This window comes from Theileria equi, chromosome 3 (genome assembly GCF_000342415.1).
Source record: "Theileria equi strain WA chromosome 3, complete sequence".
Classification (NCBI taxonomy): Eukaryota; Apicomplexa; class Aconoidasida; order Piroplasmida; family Theileriidae; genus Theileria; species Theileria equi.
In genome coordinates, this window is record NC_021367.1 from 974,977 (window position 1) to 992,667 (window position 17,691).

A 17,691-nucleotide genomic window follows, 5' to 3' on the forward strand; every position below is an offset into this window, starting at 1 on the left:
CTTGGGGATATTGGTGTAAATGTGGTTGTCGCGGTCTTTATACCAGTCTTCCTAAACTATTGACTTTTGATATGAGGACTAAGCTGGCTCATAAGGATGATCGTTTGTTTATTTTAGTTACTTGTGACTTGCCCCCAGATGAATAGTTTGTTGATACGTAATGTAGTTTTTTTTATTATTTCTTAAATGATGGAACTATATGGCAAATAGGCGGTAGAGACACTCTCTCTGACGGTGAGCTAGTCTTGTGAGGGAGAATGAATTCATGGTTCTCTAGGGAGCAACTAGATGGAGGATAGACTATAACATATTTTGAGACATATAAAGTTTGAGACTAGAATGTAGCATTATGAATGTCTCCAAGCATAGATATAAAGTACAAATGCTCAGAGAAGAATAATAGAAGAAAGAAGGGTAAAATTGAACCAGGAATATGTAGACATGGTTTTGAGGCATCTTTGAGAAATTTATCCAATAGTCCTAAGGAGACAGGTTACAAAGTATGTAAACACAAAGGTGGTACATTTAATATCCGTCGCCTAACATATGGTAATGAAGAACTTAAAGATGAGAGTGAATCTTTACTCACCAGGAAACACAATATAATAACTGAGGTATGTACCTACTACAGCGATAAATACAATGGTGATGATGAGCGTATAAAGGTACCTCTCATTCTTGGAGTTAGGGAAAAGACTGGAACACCGTATCATTGGTATGAAAATCTGGGTGGAAATAACTTAACATGGAGGGAGATTAATGATACAAGTGGCTTCCCTCAATTTAGCAATGAGTCTACTCAAAAGTTTTTAGGCAAACTCAATGAACTCACATGCCAACTCCACAAACTTCATTCTGTCAACATTTATGAGGACAGGAACTATTCTTGTCCATGTGGTAAGACTAATGTTACTGTTGTTGAAAATGAAGGTGGTGGTATTCCTGGGTACACAAAGTACAAACACACATACGATACTTACGCAAACTCCGCTAGGTACAAAGACACGGCTCTAAAATTTAAATATGATGATAGGTACGATCCATTTTCACTCAGTAAAGAAACCCTTCAGCTCACAGTATATTACTCTGAAGAAGACAAGGGGCGTAAGAGACCTCTACTCATGGATGTTTCTGTATGGGACTCCGGTGATATAATTCCCCTTGGTAATATTGGAGTAAAAGACAACAGTGAGTGGAGTATGATTACTGATGAAGATGGTGGTTATTTGCTAACCCTTTCTTCAGAGGTACTTTCACTAAAACTTCAAGAACTAAAGAAGGAATTGTACCAAGAAGCTAAAAAACTAGAAAAGGTACACGAATCACTAGGACATTCTGAAAAGTCTGATTCTGAATACCAAGAAGATGAGGACGAAGAAGACAGGGAGGATGATGATGATGAAAAAGAAGCTGAGAAAGAAAAGGGAGTTGATAAAACATCTCTTGCTCCTGTTGAACTTGTTGGTGTTAATAATAGTGGAGGTAGAAAAGGCCTTGATGAACTATTGGAAACGATTGGTCCTTTTATCAACCTTGGATTGGCTGGATCGGGTCTAGTTGGATTAGGTACAGCTCATAATCTGGCTGAGGAGCTGAAGTTGGCTCTTGAACTGGCTAAGGATATTCTTGCTACCTATGTCGTTCCTGAAGCTGGTGATAAACTCCCTCAAGATTTTAAAACTGTCAAACAGCTAGAAGGACAAGGTCCTACTGGTACTGAATCTCAGAATAAAACTCCTGAGTTTCTTCCTGTACCCGCTGCTCTTTCCGGACCTGTTCCTGCTGTTGGTATTGTTACTGAAGAAGGCCCGGGTAGAACTCCTAAGGTACAAAATAATGCTGCTCAAACTGATGGAGAAACTGCTGACCTATCTGACCAGGTTCCTGATACAGAGTCTGAGACCAAGATTCTCCTACAAGGTAGTCCTGTGGCTCAAACGGCCGAAGATTATATGGATGGTAATGGTAAAGGTGATCATACTACTGCTGAAACGACTCCTAAAGAACTTGCTGCTGGATATACCTTCTTTGGTCCTCAAGCAGCTATGCATGGTTATGCTTATCAATCCCTATATGGAACTTCTCAAGGTGCTAGGCCTACTACTCGTCCCGAGCTTATAGTTGGTACTTCTACTCTTCCAGCACTAGGTGGATATCAAGGTCCTCAACCATTATCTGGGCTAGATTCTGATGCTCATGATGGATCTACAGGACATAGAGATTATAGAGGGGATGCTGACCCTCCTTATACTAAGCCTACTACCGCTTTCTATCCTACTACCCTTACCTTTACTGCACCTACAGATATTACTCCTAAACAACCTGCTTCTGAAACTCCTGGTGCTTGTCGATCTCTCCAGTCTAATCTCTCTGCTATTGGTGCTCTACTTCATATTTGTAATAACAATGGAGAAGTGGCTGCTTCTCTATCTTCTATTCCTTATCCTGAAGAACCTGAAGCTCGTAAAGAACATTCTAGAACTTCTCATGGAGACTCTACTGAAACTTCTGAATCTCTTCATACTGAACTTAATCCCACTCCTGGTCAACAAGAAGCTAATGGAGTCCCTGAAAGAGGTGAAAAACGTGTTCAGGAACCTGCTCCTACTGTTTCTCATGCTAATGATCAAGGTAGAACTGAAGGAGCTAATGAAGCTGAAAGAGACTCCGGTAATAGAGGTGAAGCTGGAGGTCCTGAAGTAGTCCCTAAAGGTGAAGATAAATCTCAAGAAGCCGATTTTGGAGTTTCTGTAGCTATTCCTCAACATCCTGGAGGAAATAATGTTGGAGATGTTCAATCTGGACTCCAAAATGAATCTCCTGAAACTTCTCTTCCTCATAGACCTAATCGGATCCCTAAACATAAAGGCTCTACCCCTCCTGAAACCTCTTCTGATTGGGAAGTAATCTCTATTAGCGTCTCTTCTGTTCTAGGTACTTCTGCCTTGGCTTGTTTTGTGGGATGGAAACTTTATAACCGCTATAAAGGAGATCCTTGGGTTAGACGTGGATATCCTATAGAGTTTTTAAAGAATGTACCATATTGAGTACGCATAGACTATTTTCTAGACTTTCTCCCTGGGAATGCTAGTCATTCATCCATACTGACCATTCTGCTCACACCAGTTGAGACATTGATGGAGAACTACTGTGAATGAATACTGGGGAATGAAGCACTTTATAAAGCGGTATATTATGAGTAGCCAAGGTGTTTATAGTATGATCTAAAGGCTATTCTCCGAACATTTGCTCTACACTCTTGCACAATCTACATCATACTTGCCACACCAAAACAACTCACATTATCATTCAGGAAAAATTCTTTGTTGCAACTACGTTTGGGGGAATGGCTTATTGTGCACTGGGAGTGAAGACAGGATGGTAAAGATTTGGGATAACCGCTCAAGGAATCCGGTCCAATCATTTCCGGACGCTTCCGACTCGATAACATGCGTTGAGGAGCATTCTCAGGTCATTTCAACATCCTGTATCGATGGTAAAGTCAGACACTATGACTTGCGCAAAGGTGTTTTAAACATTGACTCTTTTCAGAGTCCCATTGTATCGTTTGTTTATTCCACAAATTTCCCATTACGCATCAGAATGTCAATTTTGAGTGGCACCTCAGACTGCTACATCATTGGACTCTTGGATGACACTATACGTCTGGTAGAGCTAGGAGACACACTCAAGACTTACAAGGGCCATGTTTACAACAACTATAGGATAAAGTCCACAATGGATCCGCTGGAAAAATTTGTAATCTCTGGCTGTTGTTCTGGAGACATCCTCTACTATTCGCTCGATGGTTCTTCAGCCAGGACCCTATACAGAGGCGCTCACAAGGGCGCAGTCACGTGCATTGCATTTTCAAACCCACAGCTACTCACATCTGCTGGCAAGTTGAAGCGTGATCTCGAAAAAAATGTCAGGGAATCGCTAAAGAGTGACAGCATCGCAGTTTCCACGGGGCGTGATGGCGCCCTAAATGTATATACGCTTTCCTATCGCGAATGATAATTGTTAAAACAACCATGAGAATGGGTATCTAGAACCAGAGTCTGTTTCGTCGCTGGATTCATCCTCCGACTCTTGGCCGCCGTCTGCGTCTCGATACCTCAAGACGTACTTGAGCGGCTCTCGTATAATGCGATCCTTGATTGCCAGTGCTACCTTGATGTCTTCCATACTTGCCTAGAGACTGTAAGTAGGGATGTAAAACATACGTTTGGCTCGAAAAAGCTAAAAAAGTTTGCCTCCTCCGGTTCCTAAAGTTCTCGTGCACAATACATGCATGCATACCTCGCAAGTCCACGATATCTCCGATGCGGTGGATGTGACATTGCCTCGCTCAAAATCAAACCTTCTAGAGAGCATGCGATTGGAAAAGTAGGGGTTTTCCACAAAGTGAAAGCAGAGTTGAAAGGATTCCTCGACTTCATTGGCCTCGTGCACAATGACCCGAACGTCGTTTAGGTACGCCAATATGACGCAGTCGAGGTCCGAAATCCACGAGCGGGTCCTCTTGCAGCCGAGAAGTGCGTGGAGCCAAAAGCTTGGCCAATTTTTGGTTCCCAAGGTCGCGGACTCCACGTTGATTATGCTGTCCATTTCCCGCTCCACGGTCCCCCCTGAGGGCTGTTGCTTCTCTACTCCCTCCGGGCCAACGTCTAGCGGCGTTTGACCTTCATTGAGCAGCTTGATCATCTCGTCCGAGACTCTGTCCAGCTCTCCATAGTACCACCTGTACACACCCGTCAGCCTGGTGTTCAACTCGTTTGAGAGCTCGATTTGCCTCGCTCTAAGCGCCTCCAAGTCCATTTTGTCCGAATCGTCCATTAATCACATTTTAGCGGCTGGTCGGCTCAACTCGTCGAGCCACACCGTACACATTCCGCTATTGACGCCACCTGTAGGTTCGTGTGTGAAATTTAGACTGGAAAACCACGAATACGAACCTCCAGAGATGAGAAGCCCAACATGAAGATTTGGATGCGCGTCGACCGATGCGATGTTGTGGTTCCTGAGCTTGCAGTCCTCTGGGTAGAGGAGCCTGTCGACAATCTCCCCGGACCCGACGTCGATGACGTAGCCCTTGGTGTAGTCGTCCTTGTTGACGGTCGGTATGACGACCTTGTTGCCATAGACGCAGATCCTGCGCCACTTGATGAAGAGCGGAGGGTCCTCCTTGCAGACGTCCTCGTTGGCGACGCCGTCCTTGAAGTGGAAGCGTCTCAGATCCTTGCACTTGAGGTCGTAGGAAAAGGTCCAGACGCTCCCATAGTCCCCAATCGCCACGGCGCATCGGTTGCAGGTGTTCACACAGACGTCCCAAATTCCGAAATCCTCGCACCTGCTGTCCAGAGTCTCCGTCGCTGTGAACGTGTCCGCGCTCCACATCCTCAGATTCTCGCCGAATCCGCAGGTTAAAATGTGCTTCTCAATCTCCAGGCTCATGGAAGAGACCGGCCTAATGTGGGCCCAAAGGGAGAGGAGCGGCTTGGACCACTGCTTCTCGCTGTTGTTGTCGATGCTGTAAATGTTCCTGTTTGACAGCAGCCTCAGGTCCCACTGTCTAATGTAGCCGTCGCCTCCCCCGGTGTAGATCATGAAATCGTACTCTGGCGAAGGGTAAACGCAAAATGTGCCGCCAATGTGCGTATCGTAGAGAGTGAAGAGCTTGTTCCTCCTGTCCAGACGACTTCCAATCATGTTCAAGGCGCTGATCGAGACGGAACCGTCGGAAGAAGCCACGTATATGCACTTGCCGCACTCGTTGAAGGAAAAGTCGCACAGGTGTGGCACGTAAACGTCACTTTCAGGACCCAAGTGCTTGTCGTAGTTGTAATTGGCGCTCCTTTGGGCCTGCAGGTCCATCAAACGGACGTACCCGGAGGAATCCACCCCAACCGCCAAAACTTCATTCTTTAGAGGCGAGAATCTGACTCTAGTAACACAGCTGTTTTCCAAACCATCAAAACTATAGTAAGGAAGCATCATAAACTGAAATAACACATTTTATGATAAATGTATGCCAAGGCAGAGTCACTACAGAGTGTCGGTCCCTAGATCTTCGCAACGACCTTGTCAAAGTACTCTTGCTCGTGCTTATTCAGGCTTCTGGTCCTGAGCTCGTCTACCGACCGTTCTATCATGTCAAATCTGTTGCAGCCCAGACGGGAACAGGACCTGCAGTGCAACGTGTTTGTGCTTGGGAACGTACCATACGATGTGGATGAGTGAAAGGCTAGGAATCCTCTCCAGCGACCCCTCAATCTTCTTTATGATCTCGTGTATAGTCTCTGTAAAGGATTGCGGAAAGGGAAGGACGTACCCTCGTTGTTTATTTTATAGCGACCCATTGCATAGAGAATGTGCACACAGGAGAATTCGTCTACGCGATCGAGGGTGAGAAACTTTTCGATTAATTCGTTTATAAAATCCAGATTGTCGTACTCCAGGTTCGAGAGCCCGTAAACAATGTTGCCTGCGCACTCATTACTCGGCGAGAAAACGTACCAAGTTCCCTGGCTTGTATAGTGTCCAGCATCGTCTTGGTCTTGTCAACGAGGGCGTTGACCAAGTCAATGTTTCTAATCTCCAATCTTGTCAAGGAGCATAGACAGTTTGAAATATGTGCGGGAGTCATTTGCTCCACAATCGCACTAATGTGACCCATGATGATTGAGAGCGGACGTGCCTTTTTAAACTTGAAGGCTGCAAAGGAGTAGAGGACCAGCGGCATGTGGCATGGCTCAAACTCCTTGGGATCCATGTCCAGTATTACATCCACAACCGAGCGAAATGCAGCCTTGTTCAGGTGATTGGTCTTGGCGAGTGAGTATATGAACAAGACCGCATCCGTTGCTGAAATTGAAGAGAGGATCCTCGGAGTTGAGACTTCCGTGCAGATCTTTGACATGGTTTTCCTTATCGTTTCCCAGTTCGTTAGAATTCTGGACATCTTGAGTAAAACAATCGTCTGCGAGAGAGTCACAAGGTCAATGCTCTGTGCCTCCTTTATTCTCTCAACTCCAATCTCGAAGATCTTCTCGTAAAATCCCTCGTCCCTGTGGCCGATTTTAGCTATGCCTGCACTTTATGGACGATTTGAAGAAGAACAAACTGTTGACAAGGGGACAGAGAATGTTCATTGGCATAAGTTGCGATCTCTTGAGGGCAAAGTTTGCGATGGGTTCAGACCATCTCTGGGCGTCCTCAGTCTCAAAGATGATCGAAAGGTTCCTGGCAATGATCCTGATTTCAAAAAAGCTGAACTCGTGGATCCGATTGCACATTTCATTGGCAAACCGCCTACATATGGCGTACTTGACGTTGCTATTACTGAGCTTATTCTTGGCGTATTTGTCTGTAGAGTGATTTCTCAGAGGTCTATAAGCAACTCACCCAAAACTTTTGTTATTATCGCCGGACTTGGCGGACTTTTGTCGCATAGCTGACTGGCCGAGCGAACCGCGTAGCCCGTGACCAGCTTCCCCGGAGAAAATGCAAAGATGTCATGATTTATGGGTGACGAAGAAACCAGCTGCAGATTCCGGGGGGAAATCGCGAGGAATCTTCTCATTTGTGGAAAATACAAAGGGAAGATTCCACAGGCAGCAGTTCATGACACCAGGCGAATAAATCAGAACAATTTCATACTAAAGTAACAAAAATGAACGAGGTTCGTTGATATACGGAAAATTAGCGACTTGTAGTACAGTTCTGCCGAATACTGGAACAAACGTTATGAGGGGTTAGTGTGCAGCCTACGCTAGACACATTTCAGGAATTGTGAGCCTTTCGAGTGGTACATGGAATGGCAAGACATATCCAACAACCTTCCGGTGGATATCCCCAAGGATGCGCAAGTTCTGCACATCGGCTGCGGCACCTCCGGTTAGTCTTCACCTCCACTTGTATGGCGCTTCAGAGCTCGCCAAGGAGCTGCTAAAGGCTGGAGTATCCAGCGTTGTCAACATTGACTTTTCTGACGTCTGCATAAAGGAGATGAAGCTCAGGAACCCAGACCTGTCCTGTACGTTTCTCGCATTTATTTGCAAAGGAATTCAGACGAAGTCGACGATGCTGTGGAGAACCACAAAAAGTACAACGACGCCACATTTGACCTCATCATTGACAAGGGATGCATCGATTCCATACTGGTACCTTGAGACTTTACAAACAATGCCAACAGTGCTGCAAAGACTATGATCTGAAGATGGAAAGTCTGCTCAATGGAATGCACCGAATACTAAAGTTTGTCCAAAATACCCCTAGTTTTCTCTGCAGGAATGATGGAAAGCTTATCATCGTGTCAGTCGGAGGTCCCTCCGTACGACTAATGCACCTGGAGGTGCGTCATTCATACGCATTTGCATCATTCAGGGCCCCGTGTGGAATGTTGAAATCATAAAAATCAGAAAGAAGAACGCCGATTTCCTACTAGGTGACGAGGGTAATCCAACCGATAAGGACGACGAACAAGTTGATATTATCGAAGAACTTCGCCACTATTACATTTATTTATGCACTAAAAAAATAGTCTCGTACATGTTCTTGTCATTCAAAAAATATAAAATGTGTGTCAAAAACCAACGCATTCCTCCTAAAAATGCGCTTAAACATGCATGAATCACATAAACGTCAATGACACAACTGGTACATTGATGGTCAATATTCGCCAAGCAACAGTAAATATATAACATTGGATCTTGTAATCCCAAAAGAGACCATAATATGCATACCCACTGTCATAAGTTTCTTCACAATGATGAAGATGGCTCAGAGATCGAATTTGAAGGCTGGCTACAGTTGGGGAATCCACACAAATTCGATGGACCTGGAAGGTGTCCCAGATCGAACTCGATTTGCATAGGCAACAGACGCCACATTGATAATCATCACTGCTGTTCCCAAAATGAAATAAACAATTTACTGGGAGAACTTTACGAATCTCACCACGCTAGAACCAACTGTGGGCATTGCAATGTCAACCACAAGAAACGAAGCAAATGTGGAACATGCAGCAAAAGAGGACATGGCTGCACTGGAGCAAGACTTTCCAAAAGCGAAGAAGACATAATGTACATTAACAACAAGCAGAGCCCACCGACTGTCATTGTGCAAAAGCCACACACGGTAGTTGTGAGGAACAGATCGAGACCACCTGTTGTGGTACAACAACCTCCACCAAATGTAATTGTCAAGAATGATCCTCCGCAACCGGTGTACGTGCAAAGCTTCCCTCCAAACGTTACGATAAAGAACGACGGCATCCACGGAGCATTCAGAAACCCTCAAACATACCAACAGGTGCAAATGAGTAAACCACAAGCTGGAGTTTCATCATGCAATCACGCACCTGGCTGCAATGGCATTAAAAACCACAATTGCATTTATCATTATGCAAACAATTAATTTTTATGCTAGTGAATAAATGTGACGATTCTTGACTGTGATGAGATTTGTGGAGAATGTTCCAACCAAACCAAAAACGCAAAAGAGGTGAAACATTTCGTGATATCCAAAAATCCCAGGTGCGATCTCCGGGAAGTGGTACGCATACATTAGACCACCGAGACCGTATGACAAAATTCCAAGGAGCGATGTCCAAACTCCGACATAGCAGCCACGGAGATAAAGCCTGTACAACAAGAGAAAGTAAGGCCCCGATACGCTGCAATAAATAAACACTCTAAACGGCTTTGATGTTTTACAAAAATCAAACACCAAAGATCCAATAGCGCCTATGTTTCGTCTATGGAGAAATGCGCAACTTACCAACGAGAACAACAATCCAGTGAAGGAGGACCAAGAGTACAGTAAAGTCATTGTTCATCATTACCATGGCACTTGGCAACCCTGAGCCTCCAATCATGAGGAAGATGCCTGCACATTTAAATCGCCGAGTTTGCTGACTAACCTGCATAATCGATTCTTCGGAGGACAGAAAGAACATTAGTACTCCAGCTCCTATAATGTAGCGTAGCGCTGGCTGCAAAATTGCAGAAACAGCAAATGAATGAGATCATATATACAGTGAGGTATTCTCGCTCCAGGTCAGGCTCGTAAAAAAGCGGCATCAAAAGTGGAACGATAAAGATGAGATAGAGGTGAATCTTGCCGCGCAAGAGCGGGAGACCCTCGCTTTTGTTCACAAAAAAGCCCATTTTGTACAACACAGACCCTCCAAATCCTTCATGTGTATTGCTCTATCCGCTTTGCTGAGCTTGTTTTGGCATTAAGATAGACAAAGCCTACAAGGCTTCTTCCTGTAAAATGTAAGGAGAAAATAGATGGATACATACCCTCGGTATTCAAATCCTCTATAGCAAGACAAAAAACAGCTAATGAATAGAGTGTAGTCTTGTGTATTTCACGATAATTGATCTGTCCATATACAACTAAACCAACTATAGTGGACAAAAACTCCAAGAATGTTAAGAATATGCGACAATGACCAGGTGTGTGTTCTCCTCCTCAGACCCCATGCAGGAATTACAAATTCCAAATTTTCGGTCGGTCAAAGTGTTGATTCAGGATGCCAAAGGCCTTTCTGGCGATGTTATACTCCGGGAAGAAACATAGTCTTGCGAGTCTAACGTCGCCCTGTAGGTTTTTTTCGCAGTCTGCCTGAACGAACCTGGACATCGGCAAACATTTTGATGTAAGGGTTTCCAGCGAGGTTGTACGTCTTGATTTCGTGAACTCCTGCCCTCAAAATGTTCTCCAAACCATTCAACACGACCTTGCAGAGCTTGACTATGCTCTCGTTTGAGGGATCACACCGCTCAATGAATTCTAGCATATCGCATAGTAGCATCATACACTGCCCGTCACCTAATGAGTAATGAGAATACAAGAGTGGACGAACCAATGTCGTTAGTCCTTGAGTTGCAGGATATGATATAACCAACCTGCTTCCGATTAGCCTTTGATGCGCAGGCGCAAATGGCGTAGGCAGACTCTATTCTGGTGTTTAGATCAATGTCTGACCTAAATGTGTGCATAAGTGAGTAGAAGGCATCAGAATCTATAATGTGTTGAACCTCATTGTCGGTTTCACAGCCCAAATTTCCAAGTGTGTTACAGCTCCTGGCCTTTACCTTTGGCGTACTATCCGGGCAGTCCAAGAGTTTTACCAAAACTTCTGGGATTTCATTGTCCAGCATCGCCAAAATTTGCCGATGGTTGGATGTAAAGGCCATCTTGCTCAATACGGACAGAGCATTGAAGCTTAACTCATGCAAGTCCTCTAACGTTTTTGGGGATGTTCCTATGACCTGTTCTGTGTGAGTCCTAGCTTCATCTATGCTCGCGTATATGCCAGCTTTTTGGTAGCTAGAAAACGACCTCTTTTGGTTTGCCACGACTAGAGCGAGATGCACAACTTTTCTCAGGGTTCCAGAGTTTAAAACCAGGTCAACTCCCCAAGAATATTCGCAAATGCTGACTAGCGCTATACACGCTGTGGATAGCAACACGGGGTTTTTGCTAGAACTCAGAACAGAAGAAAGATAATCGACGATACTCCTAGACACTTTTATAGCGAATCCTGGATTGCTGTTTAATACTCCACAAAACGTTCCTGAGTCTTGCATGCTTTTAATTTTTGGAAAGAGCACCTTAATCACCAGAATGTGACATAGTTGGACGCAGGTTTCATGCACGTGTCCATTAATGCATTCTATGAGCCTAGTTATAAATTCGTTCGGCATATTTACCGACGGTATCACGTTCCTTATGATCGATATTGAGGATGTCCACAAGTCCATGTTTCTATTAAAATCAGGGCTTGTACATTCTGCGATACGAATTATTTTTCCTATTAATTCGGTCGTAAATATTCTGTTGCACTTCTCCAAAGGGAGGTAGGCTGATGCTGTGAAGAGCAGCTTTACGATTTCATGCTGAAAATCCTCTTCTTCTCCCCTTGCAAAGGATTCCACAATCTCTACGAGCTCCTTAGAGAGCATCTTTTCCAGCTCTTCCTTGGCCAGAACCTTACCGTCTCGTTCGTACGTCAGGTCACTTCCATAATGTACGTTTATTGAGTTTGCAACTGTCAAAATTGCGCTCGCCTTGGTGGATTGGTCCACGCCCTTGCTCAATCCAAAGAGCACATCTTGGTACAGCGAATCCCTAATGGCAAAGCTCCTCTCTAGCGTCGATGATAAAGCCGAAATCGCGTTATCGACCGATACAAAAGTATCGGCAGTCCATTTATCTGCGTTCATAAGCCCTGAGAGTCATATTAAAGGGCTTTATTGAGTGAAACTCAGGTATATCCCAGGATAGACGGAAGACATTTACATAGAGTTTGATTTTATCGTTCATGTGCACTGGAATTGACGATTTTAGACCAACCAATGGGGATCGGAATATTCACCTCCGATATTTGCACTTCCAGTCACTTTTATTTTCTGTAAATTTTAATCGCAACAACTTTCAAAATGTTTTGTAGGATACTGTGTCATAAAATGTAGAATCTTGAGCCAGAATGGAGAATAATCGGATAGTTTACAGGGACAGCGAAGTAAATTCCCAAATTTCGGATAAGGGGAGCGCATCGAATGAAAGTGCAAACAACTCAGGTTCTCAGAGGCTCAAATTTGAAGAATGTGTAAAGTCATCCCCGGAATTGTCCATCAATTCAGCGAGCAACTTCGATGATGAGTTAAGTCTCCTCCTGAACAGCACAATGCAGAATGACAACATCTTTGATCTCTTGAGCAAAAAGTACCTCTCAGGGTATGCCATAAGTGATGCTGTAAGTGGTACGGATGTCGATGCCCACACACTCTTTCACATTTGGAATGCACGCAAAACATCCCAAAAGAGCTTAATAATTTATAATCAGAACTCTGCACTAGAGGATGAGCACTTTTCCGTTGGAAATAACCGGAGTTTGTCGATTAAGGACCTGTTTGTAATATTCCATCAGCAGCTATGCTACAGTTGGCAATCGCAATTGGATTTAATTGATCGAAATAGACCAATGTTCAATATTCCTCCGCAGGACAACTTGCTAGTACATTTAATAGATCCAAAAACAATATCTCTGGTTCTGCTAGTTTGCATTTTTAACCTCGGAAACATCAAATTCATAGGGCTGCAAAATGAACCAAAGCCATCGTGCGTACCCGGACCGTACCTCGGATTAATGCGCATAGAGTCAAAGTCTGATTATCTTAAATCTCTAAGTACCATATACAATCTGGCCTTTAAGGAGAATCAGGAAGAGACGAAATCTGAGGAAATTAGTACAATTAGCCCGGAGTGTTACATCAGCACATCTTACTTTATATCGGAATTGGACACTATTTACACGCACATTCTGATTGATGAAAAAGTGTGTAGTGAGTACACGAGTCCTCTATTGCTAAAGACGTTTACCAGCTGGGTGTACGGGAAAATTGCCCTGCTGATATTCTTGCGGCGCACTAGGGCCAGGTATAAGGACGTTTCTTCATTTGACATTTTAAATAGATTTAACAATATTCTTTCCCTAATATGTAAACTACTTGCAAGGTACAAGGGATTTCGTACAACCCAGGTGCTCACAGAATCTTGCACATTTAAGAATTTCAACTTTTTGACCCTCTTGACTGTAATATACTCTTACATTTATGCTATTCTTAGCATTCCCGTCCACTTGCTTCCTTGGGAACGCCTTACATTTGAGGATATTGTTCAAAGCAAAGAAAAGGAGGAACCTAAAGAAGATGTGCCAATTCCTGAAACTCCCCCTGAACAACAAGACCAGGATGAACCGAAACAAATGTCAATACCCCCTGTATACAGCGACTTTTCTGAGACTGCCGCTGATGCAACATGCATTGATAACACAAGAAGACATGATATTCTCATGGCTCACGTTATAGGCTTTGTAAATTCCGAGGGGAATTGGATCAAAAAAAAGGAAAAGTTTGTGGACGCTATAGACACTTACAAACTAGGTTTGTCATGGTATCTTAGGCCAACATTTAGTAACACAATGTATACAACTAGCTACAAGGCATGGCCAACTGCTCTCTACTATTACTACCTTTTAATAGAACCGTGTGGAAGGGTATGGTTCAATTGGTATTGGAGGAACTATGAAGCGTGGAATTCCTCAAATATATGGGCGTACAGTCCAAAGATAGATCAGAAAAAGGTATATGGAAACATCCTAAACCGTAAACTATTCGAACTAAAAAAGAGCATTGAAAAGATAAAACGCTCCAGCTCAGAAACTGTAAATGTATCTACGCTAAACATTAAAAGGCAGATCGCACTCAGATTGAGAGATGTTGTCTCATACATTTTTGACGTGGAATTTGAACTCAAAAGGGCAATTGTATACCATTAATGATTTAAAATTATAGACTTGATTGTGTTTACTCGATTTTCTAAATCCATGCCCATCCATAAATGCCGATTTATGAAAAATGCCTCAAAACCAAAATCTTCAATAATTCCTTTAATCTGTAAATCTGTACCGATTGGACGTTCCTGATAGTTTCGAACGCTGTTATCCACAATGTTAATGACCTTTTTCCCCAATTTGTCGTCTACTAGGATTATATCAGTTGGTATTGGCGACATTACAAGGTTTTCAATCTCCGTAACCATTGAGGGATTTATAGAATCTTTGGTATACAATTTTGCTGGAATTCTGCTCTTTAAAAGCGTTATAACTTCTTCAATCTCTTTTTCCAACTCGTACCTAGTGCTGTAAATTAGCATCCACTCACGCAAACCTGCAAAGAGTAATCTAATCAGTGGACACTTACACGGCAAAATACATCTCTGGTTAATATTATGCTTGAAATGTGGAAACCTTAGCATGTGGGTAAGCCAAACGCTAAACACTTGTTCAGGATGCTTCTCCCATATCACACTGCTACCAACTTTTCTCCAAATGAACGGTAGCATGTATGTGTTCATCTCTACAGTATAAAGGTTTAAGAAAATCATGCTTACCGTGGTTATTTGTGAGTGATATTGACGATGCTAAATTTATGGCGCTATCCTCCGTTATGTCATTAATGTGATCTTCCAGGTAAATGAGAGTATACTCCACCAACTTGTTGACAAATGGACTTGTGTTATCTATCCTGCACACTTTTTCAACGATTGACGAGAGTTCAGGGACCGAAAATTCCAATTTATCTGCAGTGTTTATGGAATACATGATACCCTCAATGAGTCGTTCGGAAAATATCCTCCAGCACCTTTCAAAATACAGGGACATATTTGAGAAGGACGAGATGCAATTGTATAAATCCCTTGTCCCAAATTCCAAGGGCCTGGTTTCGATTTCGTTGGCAACCTTGTACATGACTCTATCATGGAGCCTTGTGTAGTTTTGATGGGCTGAAAACGCTAGTGCCAAGAGACTGACATCTTGCGCAGAGAGCCTTTTATCTTGCACAAGTTCTGCGATTCTTTCAAATACATGGCAATCGTAACTTTTTACTGATCCATACAATCTTACAACATTCATGAGCAGCCGATGGAACCCTTCACTCTCACTCATACCTGATGACACACTCGTGAAAAGTCCCTTGCAAACCCTATTATACAATGGAATATCGTAGAATCCAGCTTTCACATAGCAGTGACATGTCTTGATGAGCAGATTTCCAATGTCATTCACAGTCTGCGGATCCTCATCAGAGAAGGGCATAGGCATGCGTAACAGGTGCTTTAATATTCCATTGTACAAACGAAAATATTTGTGACCCAAAGAGTCCAGCGATATTATGACATGGCAAGCCGATGCAATGTCCAGCTTGTTTCTATTCACATACAAGTCCTGCAGCAGTAAGTCGTACCTGTACAAATTTAAACTAGAAACATGTAACAACCTCTCATCCCTTATGATTGCATCTGAGAGCTTCCTGCTGTGCTGGGATGCCTTCATGTAATGTTCATTCTTTGGGTCTTCCAGGTGGACCAGTATCTCAGATTTCGCCTTGGCCAGGATAGCCTTTTGCGTCTTTGTCAATCTGCTCTCATCTATGGAGGTTGTATGCGCTGTCTTTTGCTTGCTGTGCATCTCCGAGTAGCCGGCAAACAGATCATCGGCGTCTGGCTGGAATTCGCCCTTGTCCTTCTCCGCAAAATCCCTCAAGAGCGTCATCACAGTGACCAAATTGTGCAAGTACATGACACCTAAAAAAGTTTATGGGCGCAAAGTGTGTGAATACCTCGATGAGTTACAAGGACCCCGAGAAGACTGTCGTAGTTGTCGCAATTGTGCAGCAGTTGATCCAATTGCATACAAACGGGATTAATGTATATGGATGGGCGTTCATTATCCGACAAATCCCCGAGTTTGGCCTCGGAAGACGTCGGATTTGCGATAAGTTGCGATGTGGTCGTGTAGCGTCGTCTAGACGCTAGAGAATTCGACGTTGTCGTCCTAAATGTTGTTACGTGTCCCGGTCCTCTCCATTTTGAGAGCTTGCGGGTGAGAAACTGACATATACGCACATCTGTGAACATTATGCATTGTGAGGAATGACTAATTTTACAGCGGCCTGATACGCCCTAGTGTTAAAATACTCTAGTCTTCAGCATCTTCCTGCAACAGCATGACAATGTGTGGGCATACCTCACCTTTTCAGCCATCATAAAGTCCCAAATGTAGTCGGAGTAAAATCCCCTCTTGAGGTGTTCTCCCATTCCAGCTGTACATTTGTGTATGCGAGTAATGTGGGCATAGAGAGTGCAGCAAGGGCCAGGGGACGGTGTCTGGAAGAAAAAGGGACTCACCGGATTCGCTATTTAGCATCATCTTTGACCTTTTGCGGGTTCCGTATACGTGAGTAGGTCCGTCCTCGACGATTATGGGCTTTGGAGTCGCTGGAACCTTCTTCTTGACGGCTGGAGTCTTGACCGCCTTCTGAGGAGGTTTTATCGAGGACGTGTCTCGATTCAGCACTTCTTCCAGCACGTATGGCTCAAACTCCTTGTCGTTTTTCCTGCGATAATCGTCCAGTTGGCGTACGAGCTCGAGAGCGGCCTTTGACTCTATGCCCTTGTCCTTGGAGCCGATGACTGGAGCCAAAAGCTGCGAGTAAAACTCAATCACCTCGTCCTTCTCGTCTCCAGAGTTTGTCGAATAGTCCAAAATCTGCTTCCAGTGAAAGTAAAAGTTGTTCTGTAAGTCGCTCCAGGAGGGGAAGATGCACTTGAGGTCCAAAAGCCCCTCGTAGCAGCTGTTTATGCTGTCTTCTGCCATTTGAATATCAAAGGTCCAAATTTAATGTACAAGATCCGTCGCTTTGCAAAAATTATCGACTGAAGGTCCCACTACACTCTGCGGTACTTCAGAAGAAGAAAAAATGCCCTTTAAGCGCCACTTTGGCGAATTTTTCGAATTATTTGCAAAAGTTTACTTTTCATCTCTCATTTTGCTCGTCCTGGCGTCCTTTAGGTCGGAGATTCTCCGGGATTTCTGTCTGCACGGCAAGTGCCGAAAATCGTCCGGAAATGCAAACACATTGCGATCCTTCCTCGTCCCAAAGGACCACTTTGTGCACTTTTACCTCATTGGCCTCTTGGTGAACTCCGCGGTGTTCTATTCGGTAAGTTTCGTCCACCAGTCTCCAAATGCCCTTAACAGAAATGGCCGAATTTAGGCCTTCAACGGCTACTGTTTCAAGTCCATCTCATCCGTAGAGCTTTGGAACAGCT

General features: G+C 43.8%; 12 protein-coding genes across 12 annotated transcripts, besides 1 other annotated feature; 5 read left to right on the forward strand and 7 right to left on the reverse strand.

Moving 5' to 3' along the window:
- Positions 1–353: 353 nt before the first annotated feature.
- BEWA_004630 (hypothetical protein) lies at positions 354–3,047 on the forward strand (the record flags this gene model as incomplete). The annotated part of the gene is made up of 1 exon (XM_004830664.1): positions 354–3,047. The coding sequence occupies one exon, from the start codon at positions 354–356 to the stop codon at positions 3,045–3,047; it is 2,694 nt and encodes an 897-aa protein (XP_004830721.1).
- Positions 1,360–1,428: a sequence feature (GA-rich).
- Positions 3,048–3,378: 331 nt separating the features above from the next.
- On the forward strand, positions 3,379–4,017 carry BEWA_004640 (WD domain, G-beta repeat domain-containing protein; the record flags this gene model as incomplete). Its single annotated transcript, XM_004830665.1, has 1 exon — positions 3,379–4,017. One exon carries the CDS (start codon positions 3,379–3,381, stop codon positions 4,015–4,017), a length of 639 nt encoding a protein of 212 aa, XP_004830722.1.
- A 6-nt stretch (positions 4,018–4,023) lies between these two features.
- On the reverse strand, positions 4,024–4,839 carry BEWA_004650 (nucleosome assembly protein 1, putative; the record flags this gene model as incomplete). The annotated part of the gene is made up of 2 exons (XM_004830666.1): positions 4,024–4,194; positions 4,303–4,839. The coding sequence occupies 2 exons, from the start codon at positions 4,837–4,839 to the stop codon at positions 4,024–4,026; spliced, it is 708 nt and encodes a 235-aa protein (XP_004830723.1).
- A 3-nt stretch (positions 4,840–4,842) lies between these two features.
- Positions 4,843–6,000, reverse strand: BEWA_004660 (hypothetical protein; the record flags this gene model as incomplete). The annotated part of the gene is made up of 1 exon (XM_004830667.1): positions 4,843–6,000. The coding sequence occupies one exon, from the start codon at positions 5,998–6,000 to the stop codon at positions 4,843–4,845; it is 1,158 nt and encodes a 385-aa protein (XP_004830724.1).
- Positions 6,001–6,065: 65 nt separating this feature from the next.
- Positions 6,066–7,298, reverse strand: BEWA_004670 (hypothetical protein; the record flags this gene model as incomplete). Its single annotated transcript, XM_004830668.1, has 5 exons — positions 6,066–6,189; positions 6,224–6,302; positions 6,335–6,487; positions 6,520–7,092; positions 7,127–7,298. The coding sequence occupies 5 exons, from the start codon at positions 7,296–7,298 to the stop codon at positions 6,066–6,068; spliced, it is 1,101 nt and encodes a 366-aa protein (XP_004830725.1).
- Positions 7,299–7,749: 451 nt separating this feature from the next.
- Positions 7,750–8,634, forward strand: BEWA_004680 (hypothetical protein; the record flags this gene model as incomplete). The annotated part of the gene is made up of 6 exons (XM_004830669.1): positions 7,750–7,756; positions 7,790–8,038; positions 8,074–8,165; positions 8,198–8,259; positions 8,293–8,356; positions 8,389–8,634. The coding sequence occupies 6 exons, from the start codon at positions 7,750–7,752 to the stop codon at positions 8,632–8,634; spliced, it is 720 nt and encodes a 239-aa protein (XP_004830726.1).
- A 105-nt stretch (positions 8,635–8,739) lies between these two features.
- Positions 8,740–9,420, forward strand: BEWA_004690 (hypothetical protein; the record flags this gene model as incomplete). The annotated part of the gene is made up of 1 exon (XM_004830670.1): positions 8,740–9,420. One exon carries the CDS (start codon positions 8,740–8,742, stop codon positions 9,418–9,420), a length of 681 nt encoding a protein of 226 aa, XP_004830727.1.
- A 3-nt stretch (positions 9,421–9,423) lies between these two features.
- Positions 9,424–10,470, reverse strand: BEWA_004700 (hypothetical protein; the record flags this gene model as incomplete). The annotated part of the gene is made up of 4 exons (XM_004830671.1): positions 10,311–10,470; positions 9,926–10,274; positions 9,784–9,891; positions 9,424–9,749 (listed from the first exon to the last, which is right to left on the reverse strand). The coding sequence occupies exons 2-4, from the start codon at positions 10,170–10,172 to the stop codon at positions 9,424–9,426; spliced, it is 681 nt and encodes a 226-aa protein (XP_004830728.1). The 5' UTR covers positions 10,173–10,274; positions 10,311–10,470.
- Positions 10,471–10,500: 30 nt separating this feature from the next.
- BEWA_004710 (hypothetical protein) lies at positions 10,501–12,346 on the reverse strand (the record flags this gene model as incomplete). The annotated part of the gene is made up of 3 exons (XM_004830672.1): positions 10,877–12,346; positions 10,646–10,842; positions 10,501–10,611 (listed from the first exon to the last, which is right to left on the reverse strand). The coding sequence occupies exons 1-3, from the start codon at positions 12,237–12,239 to the stop codon at positions 10,501–10,503; spliced, it is 1,671 nt and encodes a 556-aa protein (XP_004830729.1). The 5' UTR covers positions 12,240–12,346.
- Positions 12,347–12,502: 156 nt separating this feature from the next.
- BEWA_004720 (hypothetical protein) lies at positions 12,503–14,350 on the forward strand (the record flags this gene model as incomplete). The annotated part of the gene is made up of 2 exons (XM_004830673.1): positions 12,503–14,138; positions 14,233–14,350. 2 exons carry the CDS (start codon positions 12,503–12,505, stop codon positions 14,244–14,246), a joined length of 1,650 nt encoding a protein of 549 aa, XP_004830730.1. The 3' UTR covers positions 14,247–14,350.
- Positions 14,351–14,890: 540 nt separating this feature from the next.
- Positions 14,891–16,497, reverse strand: BEWA_004730 (hypothetical protein; the record flags this gene model as incomplete). Its single annotated transcript, XM_004830674.1, has 2 exons — positions 14,891–16,164; positions 16,200–16,497. 2 exons carry the CDS (start codon positions 16,495–16,497, stop codon positions 14,891–14,893), a joined length of 1,572 nt encoding a protein of 523 aa, XP_004830731.1.
- A 51-nt stretch (positions 16,498–16,548) lies between these two features.
- BEWA_004740 (hypothetical protein) lies at positions 16,549–17,236 on the reverse strand (the record flags this gene model as incomplete). The annotated part of the gene is made up of 2 exons (XM_004830675.1): positions 16,549–16,682; positions 16,768–17,236. 2 exons carry the CDS (start codon positions 17,234–17,236, stop codon positions 16,549–16,551), a joined length of 603 nt encoding a protein of 200 aa, XP_004830732.1.
- Between the last annotated feature and the right edge of the window lie 455 nt (positions 17,237–17,691).